Source organism: Apodemus sylvaticus, chromosome 8 (assembly GCF_947179515.1).
Source record: "Apodemus sylvaticus chromosome 8, mApoSyl1.1, whole genome shotgun sequence".
Lineage (NCBI taxonomy): Eukaryota > Metazoa > Chordata > Mammalia > Rodentia > Muridae > Apodemus > Apodemus sylvaticus.
This window is the reverse complement of record NC_067479.1, coordinates 49,780,925-49,804,468: the sequence shown is the minus strand read 5'-3', so window position 1 is coordinate 49,804,468 and position 23,544 is coordinate 49,780,925. Positions and strand designations below refer to the sequence as shown.

At 46.3% G+C, this 23,544-nt stretch overlaps 1 protein-coding gene across 3 annotated transcripts in view; it reads left to right on the top strand.

The window, feature by feature from the left end:
- Enox1 (ecto-NOX disulfide-thiol exchanger 1) overlaps positions 1-23,544 on the top strand; it is a 567,937-nt gene that overhangs the window by 434,130 nt on the left and 110,263 nt on the right. For all 3 annotated transcript variants that reach the window (XM_052190902.1, XM_052190899.1, XM_052190900.1), the window contains exon 11: positions 6,079-6,291. In XM_052190902.1, coding sequence (XP_052046862.1) covers positions 6,079-6,291 — 213 coding nt within the window. The remainder of the gene's footprint in view (positions 1-6,078; positions 6,292-23,544) is intronic.

Below are 23,544 nucleotides of genomic sequence, written 5' to 3'. Positions count from 1 at the left end.
AACATTTTAAAAGTTTTTCAGTACTTTCTCCCACTTGGAAAGATTCACACAATGTTTCATTAGGAAGATTCTCTCTTTGCATCATGGGAACCTCTGTCCAATTTCTCTCACCAATGCCCTTGGGACTCCACTCGTAATGTCACTGAGAACTGAGTCTCCCTGGAATTGTGCTCATAATTTTCAAAGGACTAGGCTCATATTTGCATAGAATGTGCCTGGCATCCTTTGGTAGGGGTGGAAGATGTGGCTGGCATTCTGGAGATGCTAGTCAATATTTATGGTTCTATGAAAGTAAAAATCAATAATGCTGTGAGCCAGGTGGACATTCCATTAGCTAACAGCCAGACCTCCTTCTTCAGGCAAGGGAAATATAAAGCACAGGGAGTCTTCCCGAGAAGCACATTTTTTTTTGGGGGGGGGGGGGTGTTATTGACCTTCACGGAAGCAAGAGAGGCCATTTAGAAACATTTTCCTTGGCCCTACAGGGGGAAATAACCAGTACGCTTTTTGTATTTCCCTCTTAATTTGCACATTTTAGGAACGCTGAGTAATTGAGGAGATTGTGTTGGGGCAGAGGGGAGCAATAACCACTTGTGTAGCCTTTATATGCTTTCCTGGTTAACTGGTGCACAGACAGTTTAGCAGTCAAAAAAACCCAAAGACTTCTGTGGGCCAAATTCTCCATTGAACCATTTTAACATCTTACCAAGTCTTCATTAATTAACGAGCTAAGTGACATCACTGGAACACACCCCAGTTTGTATTTGCAAGGTGGTCCTGATTTCTTTGCCACAGATTCTTAACCCCAGAAATGTACCTTTTTGGAGGCGTGGTAGACACTATCATCACTTCTGAGATTCCCAGCCTGCAGAAGGTAGGGGCGATGGCAAATTTTAACCAGACCGGTATGTGGATAATGGCGCCAGGGGTTGGGGAGAGGCACCAGACTGATGGGTAGTTTTCCTTGCCCCTGTGTGCTAAGGGAAGATTTATCCCTGGATGTAGGAACAACAGGCAGATTAAAGCCAGGCTATGGGCATGAGATAAGAAACTTAGGTGGGCTTTTTGCCTTTATTTATGTCTGAGTTTATAAAAGAACAGTAAGAGAGTTCCATGATTGAACAAAAAGAAAAAGATTCAAAAGACATTCCATAACACTTCCCCGCCCCCCTAAGAAGTAATCACATACTGATTTCTAACTATGATGGTAGCTGGAAATTCCTCATGTAATTTACTTTATGAAGATTTAAATTTCTACTGAACAAAAATCCCTTGCATTGTTACAGAGAATTATTTGCACTGTTCATATCCACAATTTATGCTCTCGCTTCAGAGCTGTAAAATAGTCTAGTCAAAGACAAACCAAAGTACACACCCCAGTGAAGGCGAAAGTGGGGCGGGCTTGGGGTGGCTGCGCCACACCCAGCATCCCTCTGAGGGGATCTGCGTTGATCTCCATGCCCCGTTCCAGTTCTTAGGTGACTTTCCTCTTTCCTGCTCGCAGTGACAATTATTCTTTTATTGAAAATGGGGATTTAGAGACAGACACTTGCAAAGCTCATAAAAATCACATCAAATCCTTTCAAAATTCACTTAAATTTTAGTTACTACTTTCCATTTCAGGTTCGTGTTATCTCTTAACTTAGCTTAGCATCTAACCATGTTACCTGGCTTTCCCCGAATCATTTCCTGCAGTGTGTCTGAGACTTCCAATTGTATCTAAGGTGTGAGCACAGCCACAGTTGGGGGATTCTGAGAAAAGCTGAGTCTGTGTTTTTAACAAGCTGTCAAGGATGCGTTGACTTGCAGACCTCGAATAGCAGGCTATCCTGTTGGCAATTTTAATGTCAACTGTGGAGCAGGTGTTCACCAAACATGAAGACGAGGTTGAGCAAAGTCGGAAATGACCAGACGTAGAACAAGATGGCATAGATTCAGCTGGGGTCACTGAGAGACAAAAGATGGGAATTATAATTACTCATTTAGCCTTCCAAAGCTAACAAATTGGCATCACCTCCCCCGAAATTACACATGCTTTCCAAAACATTTTTAAGCAACTGAGAATCCAGTTAGATATTTGGCTGACCTGGGTACTTTACAGTTCTCCTAGAGTGTCCAACATCACTTGTAACTTTTTTTTAAATTTCTCTTCTCTTTTCTTCTCTCTCTCTTTCTCCCTCCCTTCCTTTCTTTTTTAAAGATTTATTTTATGTGACTTCTCTGTCTGCATGTACATCTACATCCCAGAAGAGGACACCAGATCCCATTATAGATGGTTGTGAACAACCATGTGGTTGCTGGGAATTGAACTCAGAATCTCAGGAAGAACAGCCTGTGCTCTTAACCCCTAGCTACCTTTCTAGCCCCATCTTGACTTTTACGCCCAATGTTCACAACCTCAGAGGTCTGTTTCTTTGTCTTGAGAGCATGACAATGAAGTATGTATAAATGCTCTTGAACACAAAATTAAACGTCCTTAGTATCAATTTCCACATTTCAGTGATTGAGTTTGTGCTTTGTCCAACATTAATCACTACATATCTTTGAAAAATAGATAAAATATGGCACAAACAGAAAGTGACCAGAGGGTAGCAGGGTGTTTGGGAAGTTTCATTGTAATAAAAGCCCCTCAGCCCCTCAGCCCCTCAGCCCCTCAGCCCCTCAGCCCCTCAGCCCCTCAGCCCCTCAGCCCCTCAGCCCCTCAGCCCCTCAGCGAGAGGTAACAGAAAGAAGACCATCACTGCCCAGGGTGGCTATGCCAGTAGATGTGCTCACTTCACACCCAGTAGCCAGGGAGTTCTCCTTCATAAAGATGACATAAGCTGACTCTCGTGGGATGGAGATATGAAGGTCCCTGAGACAGAAGCATAGAGGCCATGGCCAGGGCGCTTGTCCGAATGGGCTCGGCAAACAGATATGCTGGAAGAAAAATGTCAGGGGGGGAGGGATCCTGGCATGCACATTTCCCGTAGCCCCGCCAGAGGGGTTCGATGTGGTAAGGACCCATCTCAATAACACTTGAGTAATCTAAAATGGGCAAATGGTCCACACTCCTCCACAGCACAGCCGTCTCCCCGTTCTTGCTGTAGAAAGGCACATCTGCACACTCCAGTTCCTAAACTTCACTCTGCTCAGAGTCACACCCAAGCGGGGACAAGGAGAGCATTCGGAAGTTTTATAAGTGCGTCTTTGATGTGATTTTATGAGCAGCGTTAATTTCCTTCCACATGAATAGCTTTAATAACGCCGCAATCTAAATCCTGCTTAAATTAGTTTATATTGTTTTCTGCTTTCTCAGTGATCTTTCCACTGAATACCAAATTGAATTTACAGTCGTGAATTGAAAATGACCATCCTCAGTATGCTCCAGTAGCCGTCCAATAGGAGTCACTGAGTTGGTGTTAATAAGTATAAATTGAAGTCACTTCTAATATGGCAACAAATGTTGACTGGCATTTCTAAGTGAGCCTCAACTAACATGTTTTAAATTTAACGTGAGTGGTAGCACATCAGCCATCATCAGCCCACCGGTCCCAAAGGGTCCAGAAACCAAGGAAAACTTGGGAGTTCTCAAAACTACACCCTTCACTTACATTGGTTGGATTCTGCATGCCATACTCACCAATGGGCAGAATGCCTCTCTGGCTGCCTATGTCTTCAGTACTGGGCTCAGTCCTCGTGATGTTATTTTCTGTCAGACAGCTAACTACCCACTAACTGCTCCTAGTCACTAAAGATCAACTCTAAGTCCCAGTCCTAGCAGTGAGGAGCAAGAAGACGTGCTTTTCAAGCTGAGCAAACACAATTGTTTTGTTGTTGTTGTTGTTGTTGCTGCTGCTGCTGCTGCTGCTGCTGGTTTTGTTTTGTTTCGTTTTGTTCTTTAACCATTTCAATGTGTTCTTTCTGGTAGAAGCTCATTATACCCAGGAACTAGCAACCAGGCGTGAGAGAAGAGAGTACCAGGAGAGGAAGACTGAGTTAAATGAGTGATCTTACGTTTTCTCTTTTTTCTTTCTGAACCAAAAAAAAAAAAAAAAGTCGAAGATGTCCCCCTTTCTTGGTGCTGTGTGGAGACTTAAGTCATAGCAAGGGTTAAAAAAAAATAGCTCATGAAGTCAATCGTCTTTCCTGTTGTGATTTTCTTTTTAAGGGGGAAAAAAGATTTCTAAAAAGTATCCGGTTTACTCCTGCTGTCTGTCCCGCGGTCCATTCTCCTAACATATATTGGCAGGGAGAGAGGGAAAGTGTGTAGGGAGGCAGAATTTATTCTGACTCTTAAGAGTCACAGTGGGCCTCTCACAAACATAATGCTAAATTATGGGCCTCTCCGTGGGCTGAGTGTAATGTTAAGTTGTATGATGGATTTTATCTTAACACAAGCCGATTCGGTCCATGAAATGAGATAAGAAACCACAGCCGCTGGAGTTCACAGAGGGCTGAACTCAGACTGAAATCCCAGAGTTAACACAATTGTGTGAGTCGGCTTGGGTATTAAGTCTGTGCTCTGTGCTCAAGAAAGAAATTTTGCAAGGAGACTGGAGTCTCGCCTGTGGTTGTGTCTCTGCCAGGGCTCCTCTGGGTCAGAGGTGAGCACAGGTTTGAGCAGTGGGCTGCTGGGGTGTTTGATTCCTTAAGTCCAGAAGGAAACAGTATATTATGGCCCGTTTTACATCAGCAATAGCAGCTTTGACTCTGGAGACTAGAGACTGCAGGTCTCCACGGGATCCTAAGCGGAGGGGGGTCCTGCCCTGCTGTACCAAACACATCTCTGGGCAAGTAACAGCCTTATGAAGAAAATGGTACCCGGCTAGGGAGGACTCAGAAAAAGAAGGCTGGAGATAACTTAGGCAACATGCCACTGGATTCACAAAGCACTCGGGAAATAGAGTCCTGACAACCAGGAGGCAATGGTTGATTTCGGGGGGGAAAAAATAATCGTGCTAAATAAAAGCAAAATTTCCTTCTGAGTCTCCATCTGTCCACCAGAGAGTGTATTTGTTTATAAAGCTAAACAATACAGGGAGTGTCTCTGAAAGTCCTCTATAGAGCAGACAGGACCTGGAGAGAAGAAAGTGGGTAAGCATCTGGTTATTAAGGTCTGGTTTTGCTGCTTATTTTGAGAACTAAGAGTCTATCATCCTTACTTGATAAAAAAAGGTGGCTTTTCCTATATCACATCGGCCAGAAGTAGAAACATACAAATGAAAGTTTTCTCCCCCTCGATTTCGCTTGGGGAGTGCCCAAGGAGCCAGCAGCAGCAGCCGATCGATTAATGCTGTAATAGGCGCACACACCTTCCAGGTGTAATTAACTTAATCACCTGCGCACCTGCCTTCCTCCACCTCGCCATGCAGTGATCCCCAAACAAGCAGACCTATTTGTTTTCTTTGAAATTAACTTTATCATTTATTTACAGATCCTCCACTTCCTACTCTCACCTGAGGCTCAAAGCAAGCTCAAAGGGCTTTGCACTGGCCACCCAAAGCCAAGGCTGACCGCCGCAGGGATCACACCCCCTTGTGTGGAAAACCAGCAAACACTCGATTTTTCATTGTAATGAAATCTATTATATTAAACTGAACGTGAAATTACTTTTGAATTTCAGTAGAACAATAAATGACTTTATTTCTCTTGCCTGCTTTGGGAACAGTGTATCCTACTACAAGAAGTTTTAAGATAATTTTTCTTCTGGTCTACATGTTGACGCCAACTCAGCTATCTGTATAAATACCAAAAGTAATTATATCATCATATAGCATTTCTGATAAAGAAATACAGTGAAGGCCAAATAGGCCCGTAAGGTTTTGGAGTCGACCTTAAAGCACAGTCTAGGTTTAATGTGAGAATGGGGTGGCAGGTGATAGCTAAGACCTCCCAGCACAGCTCCTGGAGAGAAAGCTGGGCAAGCAGTTCTAGGTGGTCCCATGGAAGCCGAGGAGGAAGAGAAAGATAAGACAGCCGCCTTCCGAGGAAAGCTAATATGCCGAGTTCCGAGAAAGCGCTGCGTGGGGAGACCTCCCATGCTTTGAGAACAGCCTGATAAAATTGGCTCTTTCTCACGGTCACCTTCCATTCTAGATGACGGCAAGTTCTCCGAGGCTATTACAGTTCTGCTGTCCTGGATCGAGCGCGGGGAGGTGAATCGGCGCTCAGCAAACCAGTTCTACTCCATGGTTCAGTCGGCCAACAGCCACGTGCGCAGGCTCATGAACGAAAAGGCCACTCACGAGCAGGAAATGGAGGAAGCCAAGGAGAATTTTAAAAACGCCTTAACGGGGATCCTCACTCAATGTAAGTAACGCTTTGGGGGCCATCTCTTTTGTCACGCTTCGGCCTTTTCTTTTGTGCCCATTTTATGTTCTCATGTGGGGGTAAGTAGCTCAGAAGTCTCCCATTTTACTCCATACTGAATGGCACACCTCATAACCGGTTCATGTTCTGTGGCATGTGGAAGAGTACGGACCTGCCCTGAGAGCTTACTTCTCAAGGTGAGCAACGTTTCTGTAGCTTTTCCTCAGAACATCACGCCTGGCCCTCCAGGACAGGGCAGCCAGGCGCATCTGGGCTTACTGGACCCACCTCAGTTCACACCACACCCCTGCGGGGCAGCCACTGTCCACCTGCAGGCTGCCCACCCACACCTGTGTATCCTCTTGGGACTGATGACAGGGAACAGGCCTTGAACATGTCCTGGGGCTCCGTTTAGGAAGAAGGTACCACTAGCAACCCCCCTCCTCAGGCTCCTCAGGAGGTGAGCTTTGGCCATCTGCACTGCACGGATGACTCAAGAATAGACTTTTGTCCTTTCTTCATTTGGAAAGCAAATTGCCTTAAACACTTAATGCCTGCGATTTTTCATGTCGAGATCCCGAATTGATGAAGGCACATAAATGGGGCTTTCTAATAGAACAATAGTCTCGGTAATTACCCCCGGGCTCTATTCAAAAAATGGGGCGTCAACTTTTTCTGTGGCACGCTGTGTCTGCAGTTAATGTCACAGCAACACAATGCAGCTCAGCTGCTGATGGTCTTGTCACTTGGTAAAAGCTGTTGAGTGACACCGCCCCAGGGCCTCTGCTCCCTTCCATTCCAGGTGCGGGGACCCACACATGACAGCAACAAGTGCAATTTACATATTTATTCCTAAGATGACTATTATTTGCAGTGATCTAGTGTGCCAAATGCCTGCCACCCCTTCATCAGCACAAACCTAAGGGATAATGTGTCTGTTAGGATAGGAAGGCAGAGAGGTATTAACGGAGCCAGGATCTTAAATATGAAAGCATCTCGCACAACTTTGTTGCCAGCTAGACAGTTTTGGTAGCAGCACAGCCATGCAATGAATCCCCAAACAGAAACTGGTGGGTGACCAAAATGCCCAGTACAGGAGCATGGGGCCTTGAAAGAAAAGGACTGTGGGAAACGGGCGTGTTCCATCGCATACGGCTCGGTACCATACTAGGAAAACTCATGGGCACTGAACAAGGGCCTTTGACCCAGCTGTGGAGGTCCAGCCGCCGCACTAGAGTTAGGACTGCTAGGTAGAGAATAAAGGAAGTTAACACTGACTCTAGCTTTGAAAGGAGGAACAACAGCAGTGGATGAGTGGCCAGAGAGAAGGTAAGAGTGGGTTGGCAGAGAAAAAAAGAAACGCCAAACAGTATGGGAAGAACAGTTCCTGGGGGGTGGGGGGAGGGGATACGGTTGGAAGGCATGTGCCCAAGCAGTAGCGTGGTTACTGTCCACTTACTCTCCGCTCAGGGGACTTGATTCTAACCACCTCTCCATCTGCATCCGTGTGCCAGTTATTGTCCCCTTTTGTGAGGACTCAGCCCTTGGCAGCAGCTGTGAAGCCATAGTGGGCAGCCACTGGTTAGAACAGAAGAGAATCGTGCTCTCCTTGGCAGTGATAGCATAGGGACTCTTGGAAATAAGGCTAGGAGAGTAGAACATGCCTGCCTGCCCTGGCTGCAGATGTGAAACAACTAGGTAGACAGATGGGACACAAAGTTCACCATCAACAGGCCTCACAGTGGGAATGTTCAGGGTGGGCCATCCAGCCTTGCTGCCTGAGCTGAGAGGAACACGCTGAGACAGGCGCTCACCCCTGAGGTATCAGAGAAGCACTCTGGGAAGCACTTGCTAAGTGGAAATGGCTGTCAGAGACGGCTCTCTGGTGTCTGAGCTGTGGCCTTCAATCTCCCAACTTTTTACTTTTCCTGGCTTGCCTTTCCCATTTGAATAAATTCTTTGACTAACATCCTGTCAGCACTTTTTATGCCCCTCCTCCCACCCACACACCCCATCTCAAAGTCTACTGTTCCTACCCGAAGAAGGCTCCCCACCACGTTTCTACCTGCAAGCCTCGCCCCGTGTAGTGCAAGTGTCTCATTTTGATGACCACTGCTCACATTCATGGTACCTAGGCGCTTGGCATTGCCTAACGTGTTGGTCAGACGTAGTGTCCACTTTGGAGCAACACCAATCTCTGCCAACCTGGTTAGCTTCACACACAGAATGCAGGCATTGATGTTTGCAGACGAGTCCAGGGGTTCGAGGTTTCCGTGCGTGCCTCACCGGGCCCAACAGGCCACATGTGGCCAAGCCTAGCAACAAGGCAAGTGGGAGACAGACGTCCCAGCTGGTTGCTGACCTCCAGGATAAGCTTGAGTTGCTCACACTATGGAAGAGGAAGGGGCCTCTGGGAAGAGCTATTGGCTTTCCTTTCCAATTCCCCATTCACAGACCATCTGGCAGACATCTGAGCGCCCCACCCACGCCTCTACCTTTAGGTAGCTTCTCCTTCTACCTTAAGCCCTCAGCGTCACAGCTCTGCAGTCCCAGCCTCAGCATCAGTTTGTCCGGGACTCAATGGTCATCCTCACGAGCCTTATCCTTCCTGAGGACAACAAAGCCCCTTCCCACCTCTGGGCTTCACACATCTGGTTCCCCGCTGACCTTGCTCTTCCCCTAGGCATGCCAGACTCTTTCTCACCCTTTAGGTCTTAGTTGAAAGGCGTCTCCTGGGAGGTCTTCTGATGGACTTTCCACGATAGTACCTTTGCGGCACTTATCCGGGCATGTGATGAGATCCTGGGGTATGAGTGGACTGAGCAGAGACATGGGTTAGAAGAGACAGAAGTATTCTGGACTGGGGAGGTGGGGAGGGAATTAGTAAGCAATGGGTGAGCTGCATAGCAGGTGAGAGGAAAGCCCAAAGCAGTTCATTCAAACCCTGTGTGTGTGTGTGTGTGTGCGTGTGCGTGTGCGTGTGCGTGTGCGTGTGTGTGTGTGTGTGTTACAATGTGATCCCAACACGAGGGAGGCTAGACTAGACTAGATAAATAAGACCCTGTCTCAAAACAGAAAAGAAGAGGGAATTGAGAGGGGGACATTTTTCATGGGGAACAAGGTTTCAGCCTGCATATATAATGAATCAAATGAATCAAATAACACTTGCCGACTGTGCTCGCATTGAAAAGCACTGTGCCAGGCTAGAGGCTGTTAGCAGGGTTGTGTGCAGGTCAGCAGAGACACTGGTGCTGGACTCTTCCCCCTTATAACCTTCCAACAACCTTTAGGTTTATCACCTACCCATCACGCTTTGGGAGGCTCTCCTTAGCTCTGTAATTGGGATCTCAGTAGTATTTCAGTAATGGGCGGTTATCAGCCGACTGTGAAAACCCCAGCTGATGTCGCCATCTCTGTGCTGGCTGAGGAGTGCATGCCCCAGCTGTGGCACGGAGGGGTTCAGGCATATCTGTGAAAGCCAAACTCTTCCAGGATGATGTGAAGGTAGCATCGTGTGCAGCCTGAGCTGGAATTAAACAGACCAGGTTGCATGGCTCCATCAACAACATCAACTTCCCATTCTCCTGTGTGTGCTTTTGTACAATGATGACCACTCCCTAAATGCTAAGGGAACAAAATCCTCACATCCACTATGAAAATATTAACAGTGGCCTCACTGACCTGGTAGGCAGCGTGCCTGTCTCCTCACTCTGTTGATGCGCTGTGCATGGTTTCAGGATCGATCGAACTGAAGTAGGAAGGGAACGAAGAAAAGACAAGACGCATAGACAGGACAAAACCAAAAGTGGGTGTGCATGGCTCTCTGATGAAACCCCAGCACCAGGAAGTTCAGCATGCTTATGATATATAGTTGAACAGTAAGCATGGCCATGGTACACAGCTGAACAGGTGGCGGGTTTAGCTAATCTCAGAAGGAATGTGCTATAGAGAACAGTCTTCAGCCTGTAAATATGGAGGATGAGCTACAGGGGACGTTTTCTGCACACTCATCATTTCCACATGGACCAAAGAAAGCTTTGCTGCTCTCATGGGGCACTGGAGCACTGGGGCCCTTAGCCAAGCCTTGCCTATGTCAAGGACATACTCAGGACTTCAGTAGCTCCCTGCTCCCTGTGAATTAGTCTGACACATCTCCTAACCTGAGCTTGTCCTCTTCCTTACGGGGTTTTGTTGGTATATCTAGTTACCCAGGCTTGGCCCAGTTATGGGGAATTTGGTTCTGGAATTAATAGCACATGTCTGCTTTGAACACAGTAACTGCTAATTAGTGAATTTGTTGAAATTTACAAAAATCAGACTCAGTCAAACCCCATTCTTCTATATTAATATTCCCAGAAAACTCCACACGAATTACACTTGGCTTTCTCACATAAAATGAGGTTGGGGGTATGTAGTATTGATATCCAGGAGCTAATATCTCAGCTTACTTTCTCCTACACGGTCTCCTCATTAGGCAGTAGTACTGTCTTAGTTAGGGTTTTACTGCTGTGAACAGAGACCATGACCAATGCAAGTCTTATAAAGGACAAAATTTAATTGGGGCTGGCTTACAGGTTCAGAGGTTCAGTCTATCATCATTAAGACAGGAGTATGGCAGTGTCCAGGCAGTCCTGGTGCAGGCAGAGCTGAGAGTTCTGCATCTTCATCTGAAGGTTGCTAATGGAAGACTCTTCCAGGCAAGCTAGGAAGAGGGCCTTAAAGCCCACACCCACAGTGACACACCTACTCTAAAAGGGTCACACCTTCTAATAGTGCCACTCCCTTGGCTGAGCATCTACAAACCATCACAAGTACCAAGTGTTCCCCCAGGTACAAGGTCCCCAGTGCCTTTCTTCCTAGCACCCCACTGCAGCCCATTCAATAAGCAGCCAAGTAGGTTGGGGAATTGTTCTGAGACATCATGAACAGGGCAGAAGAAACTTCATACGAGAATCCACAAAGCTGGACATGATGAACACAGCCATCTGATTGGTTTCTTTGCCATTGTCTTGTCTTCATAACCAAAGCAAACATTCAAAGGGTTGACTCTGTTGCCAGATAGCCAGTGAGAAGAAAGGAACCAGCAGTGCTCTTGACATCTTGTGTACTTCCAACACCAGCTAGCTTTGCTGGTGTGCTCTTCAGCCAACATCTGCACATGTTCTGGAGACAGCTTCATAGTGAATGAGTCCAGCGGGCACTGTTTTCACGCGAGCTTTGCCTTAAAGTGTCAAGGAGCAGTAGCTATATTCAGCAATAGAAAAGAGCCTATTAATTTTAAATACAGCAAGATGCATAAATATAGTAAGTATGAATGAAAAATAAAAACCATGTCAGAGCGAAGGCTAAGGTTCTTGCTTCTAATTGTCCTTCACTCACTCTGACCCTTGGCCATCTGAATAGTTTGTTGTTGTTTTCTAGCACTAATGTCTGGTTTGTTTGTTTGTTTGTTTGTTTGTTTTAATAAGACCAGAAAATGTTCAGGGTAAGGATACCATTAAAACTGCAAACTTCAGTTTACAGGAAGAGATTCAGAAGTCAGGGGCAGCATACCAAACAAAAACTTGGCTATGTGGTTAGACACTGAAATGCATACTTCCAGCATGCCCTCTAACTACCCACACCCACCCACACCCACCCACACCCACCCACACCCACCCAAACCTACACCCACCCTACACCCACCCACACCCACCCTCACCCATATCCACCCTCACCCACCCACACCCACCCAAACCCACACCCACTATCCACCTACCCACACCCATCCTCACCCACCCACACTCACCCACACTGTTCCACTATTTCCTAGCCTGGAAGACTTCATTCGAACGCTACTCACTGCCCATCATGCTTCCTCCCTGAAGCCTGTCCCTTCTGTCTGCACCCCATCATCATACTCTCTTCCTGAGTCCCTAACAACCGGTAAGGTTTATTTATGTTCTTCCAGACAGATTTTATGCCAGAGACACGAGCCATGTGCCCTGTTCACTCTTCTTACCTCATCTAACACTCCTGATCTTGGCGGTGTTTGTAAAAGCTCACACAAGTCTGGACTAGAAATATCCATCACTTAGCAGGCATGGAGGAAAGCAAAACTGGAGTTGGAAATTGGGCTGGAAAGCAGCAAGTTCAGAACACATTCTAAAGCTTTTCTAGTTTGGAGGTGGGTGAGTGTGTGCACGTGTGTGCATGCGAATATGCCTCTGTGTGTGTGTGGTACTGTGACCTCAACAGACTCAGCACTAATATGAATTCTGTTCAAGCTAGACCACACAGAATATATGTATGTTATGAGATCGTAGGATTCCCTTATTCTTGCTGCTCTGGTTGTAGTGTAGAGACTGTAACCGTTTCAACCAACATGTAGCCTGGCTTGTGCATTCATATGAGAGGAAGTGGCACTAGTCTCATCTTCAGTCTTCAAAACAGCAAATGATGCAGATGCTTTTGACTGGGTTTGAAGAGATTCCGGCTCTAATCTCAGCTCAAGCAGTAATTAGCCACATCCCCTCAGGAAAGTCTTCTTAGCTCTTGAATCTCCATGTCCTCCTTTCTGTGATGAGAAGGTTTGCCCAGATAATCCCCACCCCCAGACATACCATAACAGCCCCACAGTCCTTGCCTGCTGCTCGGACAACTTAGATCCTTGAGTGTTTCTGGATACCTAAAGGCAAGAGAGTAGGCAAGGCCCACGTGATGTCTAGTTCGTGTCAGGCAATGAGAGAACAGAGGAGCAGCTAGTTGTCCCTGCATGTATGCCAGCTGCCTCTGGAGCTGCTGTGAGTATCAGGAGCCACAACATTTCCACCATGAGAACATGTGCCCAGAGCCCTGCAGGTGCCTAAGCTGGTCAGAGTTATTGTCAGAGGCGGCTCTGCAATGCTCTGACATCCCTCCCTGTCACGCCCTCATCTGTCTTCTCCACTGAAATCGTAAAAGCCTCTGCTGTTGGAATGAATGATTAAAATCATCCCACAAATATTTACTAGGGCCCTGCTAAGTGCCAGGTCATATGCTAAGTGCTGAAATGAAATACGAGGGCTTCTGACCCCCACGCACCCCACCCCCTCCTATAGGCAGACTGCTGTCCTCCTCCACACTTCTTCTGCCTAAAAGGCTTTCTCTGAAATCATTTACTTCCCAGGAACATCTCAGCTAAATGTTTTTTATTTCCACCAAGGGAAATTTGGTTCCTGTGTCCCCTGCTGTCGAAAAAAGAATTTTATGAAGTGTTAAAATGTTTTCCCATGCCTGTAGAAGTCACTGCCACAGCTCATCCAAGGGATGGGGTAAAAAAAAAAAAATCTTGAGATGCTTCTTAGAAACTTGAACTTGACAGCTTTTCTTTTTCTCCTCAATATCATTATTGATAGTTATTATTTACTAAGCCATTAAATGCTTAAAATATGATTTCCGCTAGAGAGGGGGAGGGAGAGAGAAAATGAAAGAAAAGGAATGGGAAGGAAAGGAAAGGAAAGGAAAAAACAAGACAAGACAACACATTCTTTGGTCTCAGGGAATAAATATCTAAAGAAAATATTGTTATATGAAGGCTCCAAATGAAGGGTGAGCACTGAATATTCTATTCAGTACCCAAACTGACACTAAAAGCTTACCACAACCCAATGGACCCTTTTTAGTATCTTCCCTTTCAATTTTACCAAAAAATACAATTCTAAGTTTAAAAAGAACATTTTAAGCACACCAAAATGTGTGAGAGGAAAATTAAGACTTACCCTCTAGAACAAACAACCGTGGAAGGCTCCATCTCAAGATTCAATGTGTACCGTGCTCATTAATGAATTATCTCAGAAAAGACACAGCTTTATCTTGTACTAAAACCCTCCGGTGCCTTGCACAGCTGCCAGGCCTGGGGACTAAACAAAAGATTTCTAGGAAATGCAGGGGTAGAGGGCAGGGGAGCAAGTGTCTGTTGGGGGGTTAGAGGATAGAATCCACTCAAAAGATTTTTTTCACAAAACTTAGTTTAAAAGGAAGGCATTCCAAGTGAGAGCAAATCACTCTGAGGCAGAGAAGATGTGTCCTTGAGGCAGAATGTGTATATTCGCCTCATTTTGCCAAAAGAAGAAGTCGTCCCAGGAGAAGTGTGGGAGGAGCTAGAAAGTGAGTGGATTTCTTCCCAGATCTAAACAGAAAACACACACAGCCCAGGCAGCAGAGTTGCTGCCCCCTGGCCCAGAGATACCCAGCACCCAAGAGCAGATTAGCAATGCCTAGTGCAGTGGCTCTCGACCTGTGGCTCTCAACCCCTTTGGGGATCAAACAACCCTTTCACAGGAGCAGCATATCAGATATATACATTATGACTCATAACAGTCACAAAATTATAGTTATGAAAATAAGTTCATGTCTGGGGATCACCACAACCTGAGAAACTATTAAGAGTCACATCATTAGGAAGGCTGAGGACCACTGACCTAGTGCAGTGCTCTTTGCCTTGTAGAGCCGAGAAGGCCAAAGGCTGGGCCCAGACCCAGCCAGTGATCCAGAGTACAAGAAGCTGGCTAGCCCAGGTTCCCTAGCCCTGTTTTTCTCTCCCATAACCACCCCCAGTGTCACAGCCTAATAGCAATCCTTTAACACTGTTGTGTAACAAAACTTTTCCTGCGTCTTACTCCAGATAGTAAACTCAACCGACCACAGTACCACCAAAGTCTAACTCAATGAACCATGAGTTAACCCGGGGTTTTCTTCCATTATGGGTGAGCAGTTACAGAAGCAGAAATGGCTCAAAGACAGCAGCTCACACAGCTGGGAACCTGCAGGCAGCTCAGCAGGCTGGGAAATGTCCTCTCCTGGAGCCTCAGTTGGTCTCAGCTCTTCTAGGCAGCTGGGTGGTCTCTGCTTCTTCCAGGCATTCAGTCTGGCTTCAGATTCTTTGCTGCTGCCTCCTCTGAGAGGGACTCCACTTTTACCATTTCCTAGAACAGGCAGGGACCCAGTGAATCCGCTCAGTTTCAGGGACTTCCTGATGTTAGTTCCACTTGTTTACCTTTTTGCTTAAGGAACTCCCATTAGGATGGAATGTCCTTGTCTCAGAGGAAACTGTTACCTATGCCCTGCTCAGTTTCTCACTGAGGCTTATTGTTCTAGCTTTATTATTTTAGCACTATTGTTATTTCAGTGTTATAAAAAATGAATTTCAGTCAAAACTGGAGAGCTCAGGACATAAAACTGAGAGAAGCAGAAGCCAGCTTAGTAGAGATAAAGGAAGTAGGGGCCCTTCGTCCAGACACTGATTCTTTTGCCCTATGGTTTCCTCAATAACATTTTGTAGAAAGGCAAACAGCTTCCTACATGGTCACAACCTTGAAGGTTTGACTTCTTTGTCCTAGAAAATTTTATTTGCCTTCAAGTCACAGCCCATTCCTGGTTACTGAGACCTTTCCAGACTCCCTTGGCACCCTGCCTTGGAAATCCTTACAGCCTTTCCCATTTCATTTAGTAACTCACCTTTGAGTTACCTTTAGTAACTCACAATCATAGTAACTCTCCCTTTGTCTGAAATCAGTGAAGAGCTGGCCAGATCTTAGGCTCTTTCTTACCCCAAACATCTAGTACAGTGTTGGTACATTAAATAACTTGGTGGCCTATGTGGGTATATATGGATAGATGAGATTCTGTTCTGACACAAAGGTAATTTTTATCATGCATCAGAGCTACCTAAATAGCACCAACAAGTTAGTTACCCCCACACCCCAGTTACTGATTCCCCACTGGTCTGAACTTTAGCATGTTCCCTTGAGTGCCAAAATTGTGCTTGTCCAAGAAACAGACATTGCAAACTATAACTTTATGATCATCTAACATAGTGTTAAGTAGCCAGAGCTAGCCTATTGCCACTAAACAATTCTCTTGGGATCATTTGGAGCTAGTGGAGGCCCAGAAGGAAACTGAGTCACTATGTGAGGGTCACAAGGACAAACAGACTCTCAGAATCTAGCTTCCCTGCGAGAGACTATTCTCCACAGTGTTCTCTGGCTATTGAGAAAAGGGCCAGTTTCCCAACCCTGGACTTGTTTTGGTTTATAAGGGAAATTTCAAATGTCAATGTTGCTGGAATGGAGACTTGTTTGATAGGTGAGTCTTTCCTTCTTTCTTCTGTCTGTCAGGGAAAGCTTGTGGATATCTTCCTGTAACTTCAAATAACTATGGCGAGGTGGAGGGAGATAATATGATATGAGAACAAGCCACACTAACCAACCAAACCAAACATTCAGGGAGCATACATTGGAGAACAATTTAACATTGACTCTCAATATTAATAATTTAGATACTCCTTTTTTCTTAGCCACTGCCAGGAATGTTTAATAAAGGTGCTTCTAGAAGGAGGTCAGGAGCTATGTCTGAACATCCTTATTAAGGGTAGACATGAACAGTTTCCAAGACCTGGGTTAAGCGAAACAAAGCAAGGTGCAGGAATAGTGTAAGCACACAAGGCACAGCATAGAAAGTCACACCTGTGCACTGTGTGCACACCTGCCCGACTATGCCAGGATCTGTTAACATTCTTTGTTGTTAAAGAGAAAAGCTGGTGAAAAGGCCTGGGCTCAGAAGATGGTCTTCACTCTCACTTTGTTTCCTTTGTGTAGTGTACAGATATGTATGTTACTTTTGGTAAGTATAGCGGAGATCTAGTCAGGACACTTGTCGAATTCAGAAAGCCTTGGAAATTCTGGACTTTGGAAGGAACCATTGCAATTATAATTGTGTGCATTTTTCTTTTGGTGCGTTTGGACCAGAAACATCTGGACCCACGCATCAGCAAGGGTGCTGCACCCTCGCACAGCCCCTGGGATTGACCTTACTGGACTGAAGAAGGGACAAGCACAGAGACACAGAGAGGAGCTGGGATCCGATGGGCTAGGCTCTCTGATGGAGAAGGTGCAGCACCTGCAAAGCTCAGTGGATTTATGCAGCTGAACAGGGACGCGTGGTGGTGTGCACCACTGACCAGAAGGCAGAGTCACTACATACTGATAAACAAGGCGGCATCTCCTTGCTTATACACAGCTGACCGAGGAGGCAGGTTTAGCTAATCTCAGTAAGGAGCAGGCTCTTTAAGGGAGCAATCTAAAGGGAGGAGAAAGCTATGGTTAGTTAGTGTACAATGACACAACACTGGCACTCATACCTAAAGAAGTCTTTGTCATCCCTCCAAGTCCACCCAGAGGTGGCTTTGCAACTCCCCTGATGCTGAGTGCAGGGGTCTTCAGCATGGCCACACTTGTATTAGTGGTACACCTGTGCTCAGAGCTGCACCTGCTCTCTACAAGCAGATCCGCAGTTCACCCTAATGGACTAGGATTTCGATGAACTAGATATGCCATTGTCTGCCTAATGTCCTTTGAGCTGTTTGACTGTTTCCTGCTTACCTGGAATTTGTCACCAAAAGAAAAATCCTCTTTAAAAAAAATTTTTTTTCCAGAATCCCATTCCCTAAAAGAATCAGTTGTTTTGCCTCATCTGACCAAGAAGCTGAGAAATCGAGTTTGAGTCTGGCATTTGGGGATTAAGTTTAGCAGGCCCATTATGAATGATGCTCTTTTGACTCATCTCCAGACAAAGCTCCTAACTGCCCCGTTCCTCTTCAACTTGTAAGTTTAGTGCAGGCCTCTCTTCAAGCATTGCTGTCACCATAGTCTGCTCCCTTGACTCTCCTCCAGGCAGCTCCTCTCAGTCATGGGACCGCACAGGAGTCAGGCGGTCCAGCATCTGAGGTGGCCGCCTCCTCCACAGGAGCCAGTGCTCCCCTCGGATATCTGTTCTAGCACTGTGTGTTAGTCCTGAGACTGCAATCACTGATGGTTCCCTCTCCCTCTCCCTCTCCCTCTCCCTCTCCCTCTCCCTCTCCCTCTCCCTCTCCCTCTCCCTCTCCCTCTCCCTCTCCCTCTCCCTCTCCCTCCCCTTCTCCCCCTCCCTCTCCCTCTCCCTCCCCTTCTCCCCCTCCCTCTCCCTCTCCCTCTCCCCCTCCCCCTCCCTCCCCTCCCCCTCCCTCCCCCTCCCCTCCCCTCCCCCTCCCCTCCCCTCCCCCTCCCCCTCTCCCTCCCCCTCCCCCTCTCCCTCTCCTTCTCCCTCTCCATCTCCTTCCGTCCCTCCCTCCCTCTCTCCCTGTCTCCCTCCCTCTATCCCTCCCTCTCTTGCTCTCTCCTTTCCCTCTCTCTCTCTCTTCCTCCCTCCCTCCTTCCCTCTCCTCTCTCTCCCTCCTTCCCCCTTTCTCTCTTTCTCTCTCTCTCTGCAAAGTCTCCCACCTATGCTTAATACATATCAGCTCCACCACTCCACCTAAAGTGATTCTCTTCTCTTGTCCCTCCTTCACTGAAGGATTCCCCACCCCGAGCTTTTAGTATTTAAAGACTCAGTAACAGGCTAGGGGAGGGGAGGTCAACTATTTCATTTGATATATGCTTTTGAAAATCCTTTCTGAGCTATTTGCAGAGGATTTGGAAATATGTTATCCCACAAAAGCAAAAAAAAAAAAAAAAAAAAAATAGGGGGAGGGACAGGGAGGATTCTTCTGAACCCCATAGGGTTAAAGCTCTATCACGAGCCTGATAGCATTAAAAACAAAAATTAGGCTCGCAAGATTTGTCTGAGGCGCTTTATGTAGGAAAGCCTGCTGCTTGGGAGAATGTAGTCAGTTGCTCCAGATATTTGGGACACTAAATGGATTTAAGGTTCTTTTTACACCGTGTAGCTGGAACACGGGGTATTGGAGGTCCTGGGGCCATAGGGGAAAGCAGCAATGGAGAAAGGACTATGTTCTCTTGAGGTGCTTGTCTTTGTATTGCGTGACTTCCAAAACTTCTTCGCTCCGTGCTAAAAATTCAAAGCTCTTATACTGTCTCAGAATCTGGACTTGCGCTTTCCCCCCAGAGAGCTTGTTCAAACGTTACCTGTGTCTATGGTTGTCCTGTTCTAAGCTCCTCTTCCTCTGGAGGACTAAAGACAAATGCTTCTCACAATAGTCCATACGAAATTATTGAGCTTTTCTTGGCCATGCTCTGCTCCTGCTGAGGAGGCCCGGAGGCTACCACTATCCATGTCCAGCGCCCCTGCCCTGGCTGGGAGATCCCTTGCAAGGAAGGATGCTAGATGGTCAAGACACTGGATATGGATTCCTATACCAGCCAGGCCCCATGGAACACAGAGTGAAGCCAGAGGAATCCCAAGAGGCACAGAGTGAAACGGGCATGGTACAGGGATCCTGAGACCTGCCGATAAACAGCAAGCCCCTTGTAGGGCCACCGGCCGCTCTAGAAGGACAGTGAACTGGGAAGAGATAAAAATGACGTGGACTATGGACAGCTCACTTGATGGCAGGAAGCTTCTACTGGGCCCAGCCAGGTTCAGGCACCACAAGCCTGATTTCCAAACCATGTACCCTTTTCGCCACTCGGTATGTCGGCTCCATCGGTGTCCTGTAATAACGACCATTACATCACAACAGGAGAGATGGCCCAGAGCAGCCTCCAAAGTTAAAGACACTTTCACTTGGGGGAAATTATACTCTGCTTGGTGGTATCACCTAAAATTGACCCACAGCAGGTCACAGACTCTGATTTGCAACCAAATGGTCATACCTCGAGAGTGGCCACCATAAGGATAGACGTAGAGCCATGCTGCGAGCTTGGTAGCCAGTGACCCAATGCGGAGGAGATCTCAACTGAAGCTCAATAGCATTGAAACTAAATGTTTAAAGGCTTTGGGTCAAATTTCTGATGCCGTTTTCTTGGAAGCCACCTGCTGAGATGCACACATAGCCGTCCACCAGGCTCCTTCAAGTCAACAAGTTTCACTGCCTTCCCCTTAGACTTACAGTCCCCACCATGGCCAGGTAAAGAACATCATCATCTTCTTAAACAATTAATATATTGTCTTCATAGCTCTCACATCTCTAGGTGATAGCTCCCATATCCTTCTCCCAAACCAGGGACAAGCATCTACCTTCTATGTTGTTCCTTCTTCTGGACATTTATATGGAAGGAATTGTCATCTATGGTCTTGACGACCAACCAGACATAGTTTTCTCAAGGAACATCTGTCCTGTAATAGGCATTACTACTTCATGGTTTCCCATGAATTTCTATTCTATACTATGGTATGTCTAAATTTGCAATTAATACATTAGTTTGTATCCATTTATAGCCTCTTTGGGTATTCTGGGTAAAGTTGCTATCAGATTTTTTAAAGTAATTAATTGAATTATCAAGAAAGAAATTTGCTCTACACCCAGATGTCCAAACATCTAGAGACAGGGAAAAGCACAAAAGAAGGTTTGTAAAGTAGTTCGTTTTTAAGAAATGTTCTTGTTTATACATATATATGTATGTATTTTTGCCTATATATATATCTGTGTACCACCCACATATCTGGTACCCATGGAAACCAGAAGAGGGTGTCACATCCTCTGGGAGTGGTGTTGCAGACAGTTGTGAGCCACCATGTGGATTCTGGGAATAGAATCTTGTTCTCTGGAAGAAGAACCAGAGGACTTGGTGCCAACTCTCCAGGCCCAAGAAGTATTTTTTTAACATTAAAGTACCCGTATGTCTGTGTGCGTGTTGTGTCAGAATGTGTCTGCACATGTGTACATGCCTAGCTTAAGGGATAATAATTACAAGTAGGGATTTAGAGCCACCAAGGGTAATTGGCAGAGTCATGAAGTCAACATGCCCTTTTCTCATGTTTGCTCAAGCCTGCAGGGCATAGTAGACATCCTAGGATGGCATCTACTGAAGACTGGCATCCCTGCAAGCTTCTAAAGAGTTGATCGCTTTGACTTTTCTCATGGTCCTCAGAAAACCCATAGAACACAGAGGAGGGCATAAGCAAGCGGTGCACAGTGGGCCTGGCAAGTCTACATTTTCTGATTGAAAGTCGTATGGACGATAACTCCAAATTATCAGGGCAATGGTTTTGGCTTTTTAAATTAATAATAGTAAAAAAAAAAAAAGGTAGCGCTCTTTTCTTGGTGCAAGACTTAAGTTCTTCTCTGATACAGAGTTCTGGCATCCATCTTACCTTACAGACTGCTAATATGGTATAGGCACTGTATAGTGTGTTCATCTGAACGTGTTCTCCAGCACAACTGTCTGAGAGCTGCTGGCTTGAATAAGGGTCAGCCGTCCTATCCTCTCTGTATCCCTTTCTCTGAGAAGGGAAGTTGTGGGTCCCCTTTGGTTAGTAATTATGTGTACTTGCACTGCACACATAGTGAGCAATGGGGACAATGCCAGGGAAGCAGTGCACACAGAGTTCACCACGGGCTTCTCGAATCTTCCACAGACACAGCGGACAGCGTAAGGTCTATCAGTGACATCATGACTGCACCATCTTGATTGGTGGCTTTTAAGCCCCACACTCATTGTACCACATTCCCTGGGACATTGTCTTTGAAGTGGCTTTCCCCTAAGAATCACCCCAGCTCTTTCATAAGCCCGAAGGAACACTGACTCACAAGACAAATGTCTTGAACTGTGCAGTGTGAATGATGCGAGAATACGTTTCAAACCTAGACTGAGTTGTACCATTTTTACTTTTCTCAGTGTTTTGTGTGTGGGACAGGGGATGGGGTGGGGGGTGTGGCAATGAGGTAGGAAGTATAAAAACATCATAAGAAAGGACATAACGCTATAGAGAAGTCTGCGGAGAACTCTATAAGAGATTGAGATGACACCCTGAGAGTCTGAGGCATATCTTTAGAGTTCTGATGCTTGATTTATCTTTCAGCTCCATCATCACATCCGCGCTCAGTGTGTCTCAGAGCCTCCATCTGTGCCTGTTCTCTGCACCCTGAGGCTCTTTCCAAGCTCGAGTCATCCCGGCCTCCCTCCCGCCTCCCCACATCCTCTTAGCGAGTCACCCCCTAGCTGCTTCCTGTCAGATGGCTGCTCATTCTGCCTTCCATTCAGAGCTTCTGCTTCCATCCATGCCTTCTTCGGGTCTTCCACACTTGCACGGGCACGTGTTCCCTAACTACACAGCCTGGATCAACACATGGCGGTCCTTCTGCATGTCATCTCTCATGGTCTTAGCCCCCCTCCCTTCCAGTTACATCCATGTGAAGCCCTCCCACAGCTCCAGCCTTGCAAAGAGCCACCCTGACTCCCTTGATGAGCAAGCAGTGAGTCACCAAGGCCTGGCAAAATCTGACCTTCTTCCTGGCAGGATCCCTTATTCCACGATCCTGACTCAGCCACTGTGTACTCTGTTTTCCACCAAGTGGTCCAACATGCCTCTCCTGTACAGAATAATTATCTGCTTTCATTTCTTTATCATCTCCAAGACTTAGAGCTCATCAAAAGCAAGAACTAATATCCAATGTATACATTTCTAGTAATCGGCTGCCTGGTATTTGACCAGATCCCCAGCTGTTTGTTGAATGAAGGAAGGAAGGAATTTACTTTATGACCTCAAATAAAGTACTCAAGTCCTCTAACTAGCTGAGGCACAGGCCTTCAATCAGCAAGCATCCCTTAATAGGTGTTCACACTCTTAACCTCTACCAAGGTGAGCCAGGGTCTCGCTTGTTTTCCCTCTCGTTTTCCTCCATGTTTGTTAGTGGGATCTCTTCCCTTCATTCCCTTCTCCATTTATCTTTGCCGTATCATCTTCCCATAAGAGTCTTCTCTAGAAGGCAGCAGAGCTTTGATTATCACCACACGAATACTCACCCTGGCCCCCACTGCTTTTCCTCTTCTAAGTGATGCCAAAGAGTTTTGCTATTTAAGCCATGGAACCTCAGGATCACCAGCCCTACCAATCGGCTTTATGTGAGCTGACTGCTGGCTCTTCCTGGATGATCCTGCGAGGGGCCATCAAAATAACCCGTGATTCTAGCAGGCAGAATCTGCAGCAGAAAACCTGAGTGGCCACACCTTGGGCACTCACGGCAGCTCACGGTGACTAATCTGAAGACTTTACTCCTCTAGCTGAGGCAAAGAAGGGACACCACAGGAGCATAGGGAGAAAGTAAGCCACACCTGTGGAAAAGACTCTTGTTAAAATCAAGTGAAACAGATTCATAGTATAACCTGGGGGTGGAGTTTTCTAAGTAAGGAAGTTTATAATTGAGGTCCCCCTTGGGTATGAAATAGCAAAGACATGTTCTATGTGTAAATATCTGAAGACCAAGGCCAAGAAGTATTTATAGGATGTGTCCCCCACTGTTGTGAGGAATGAAGCCTGCTTCACATCCCTCTAGCACTGTGGCTCTCAGCCTTCCTA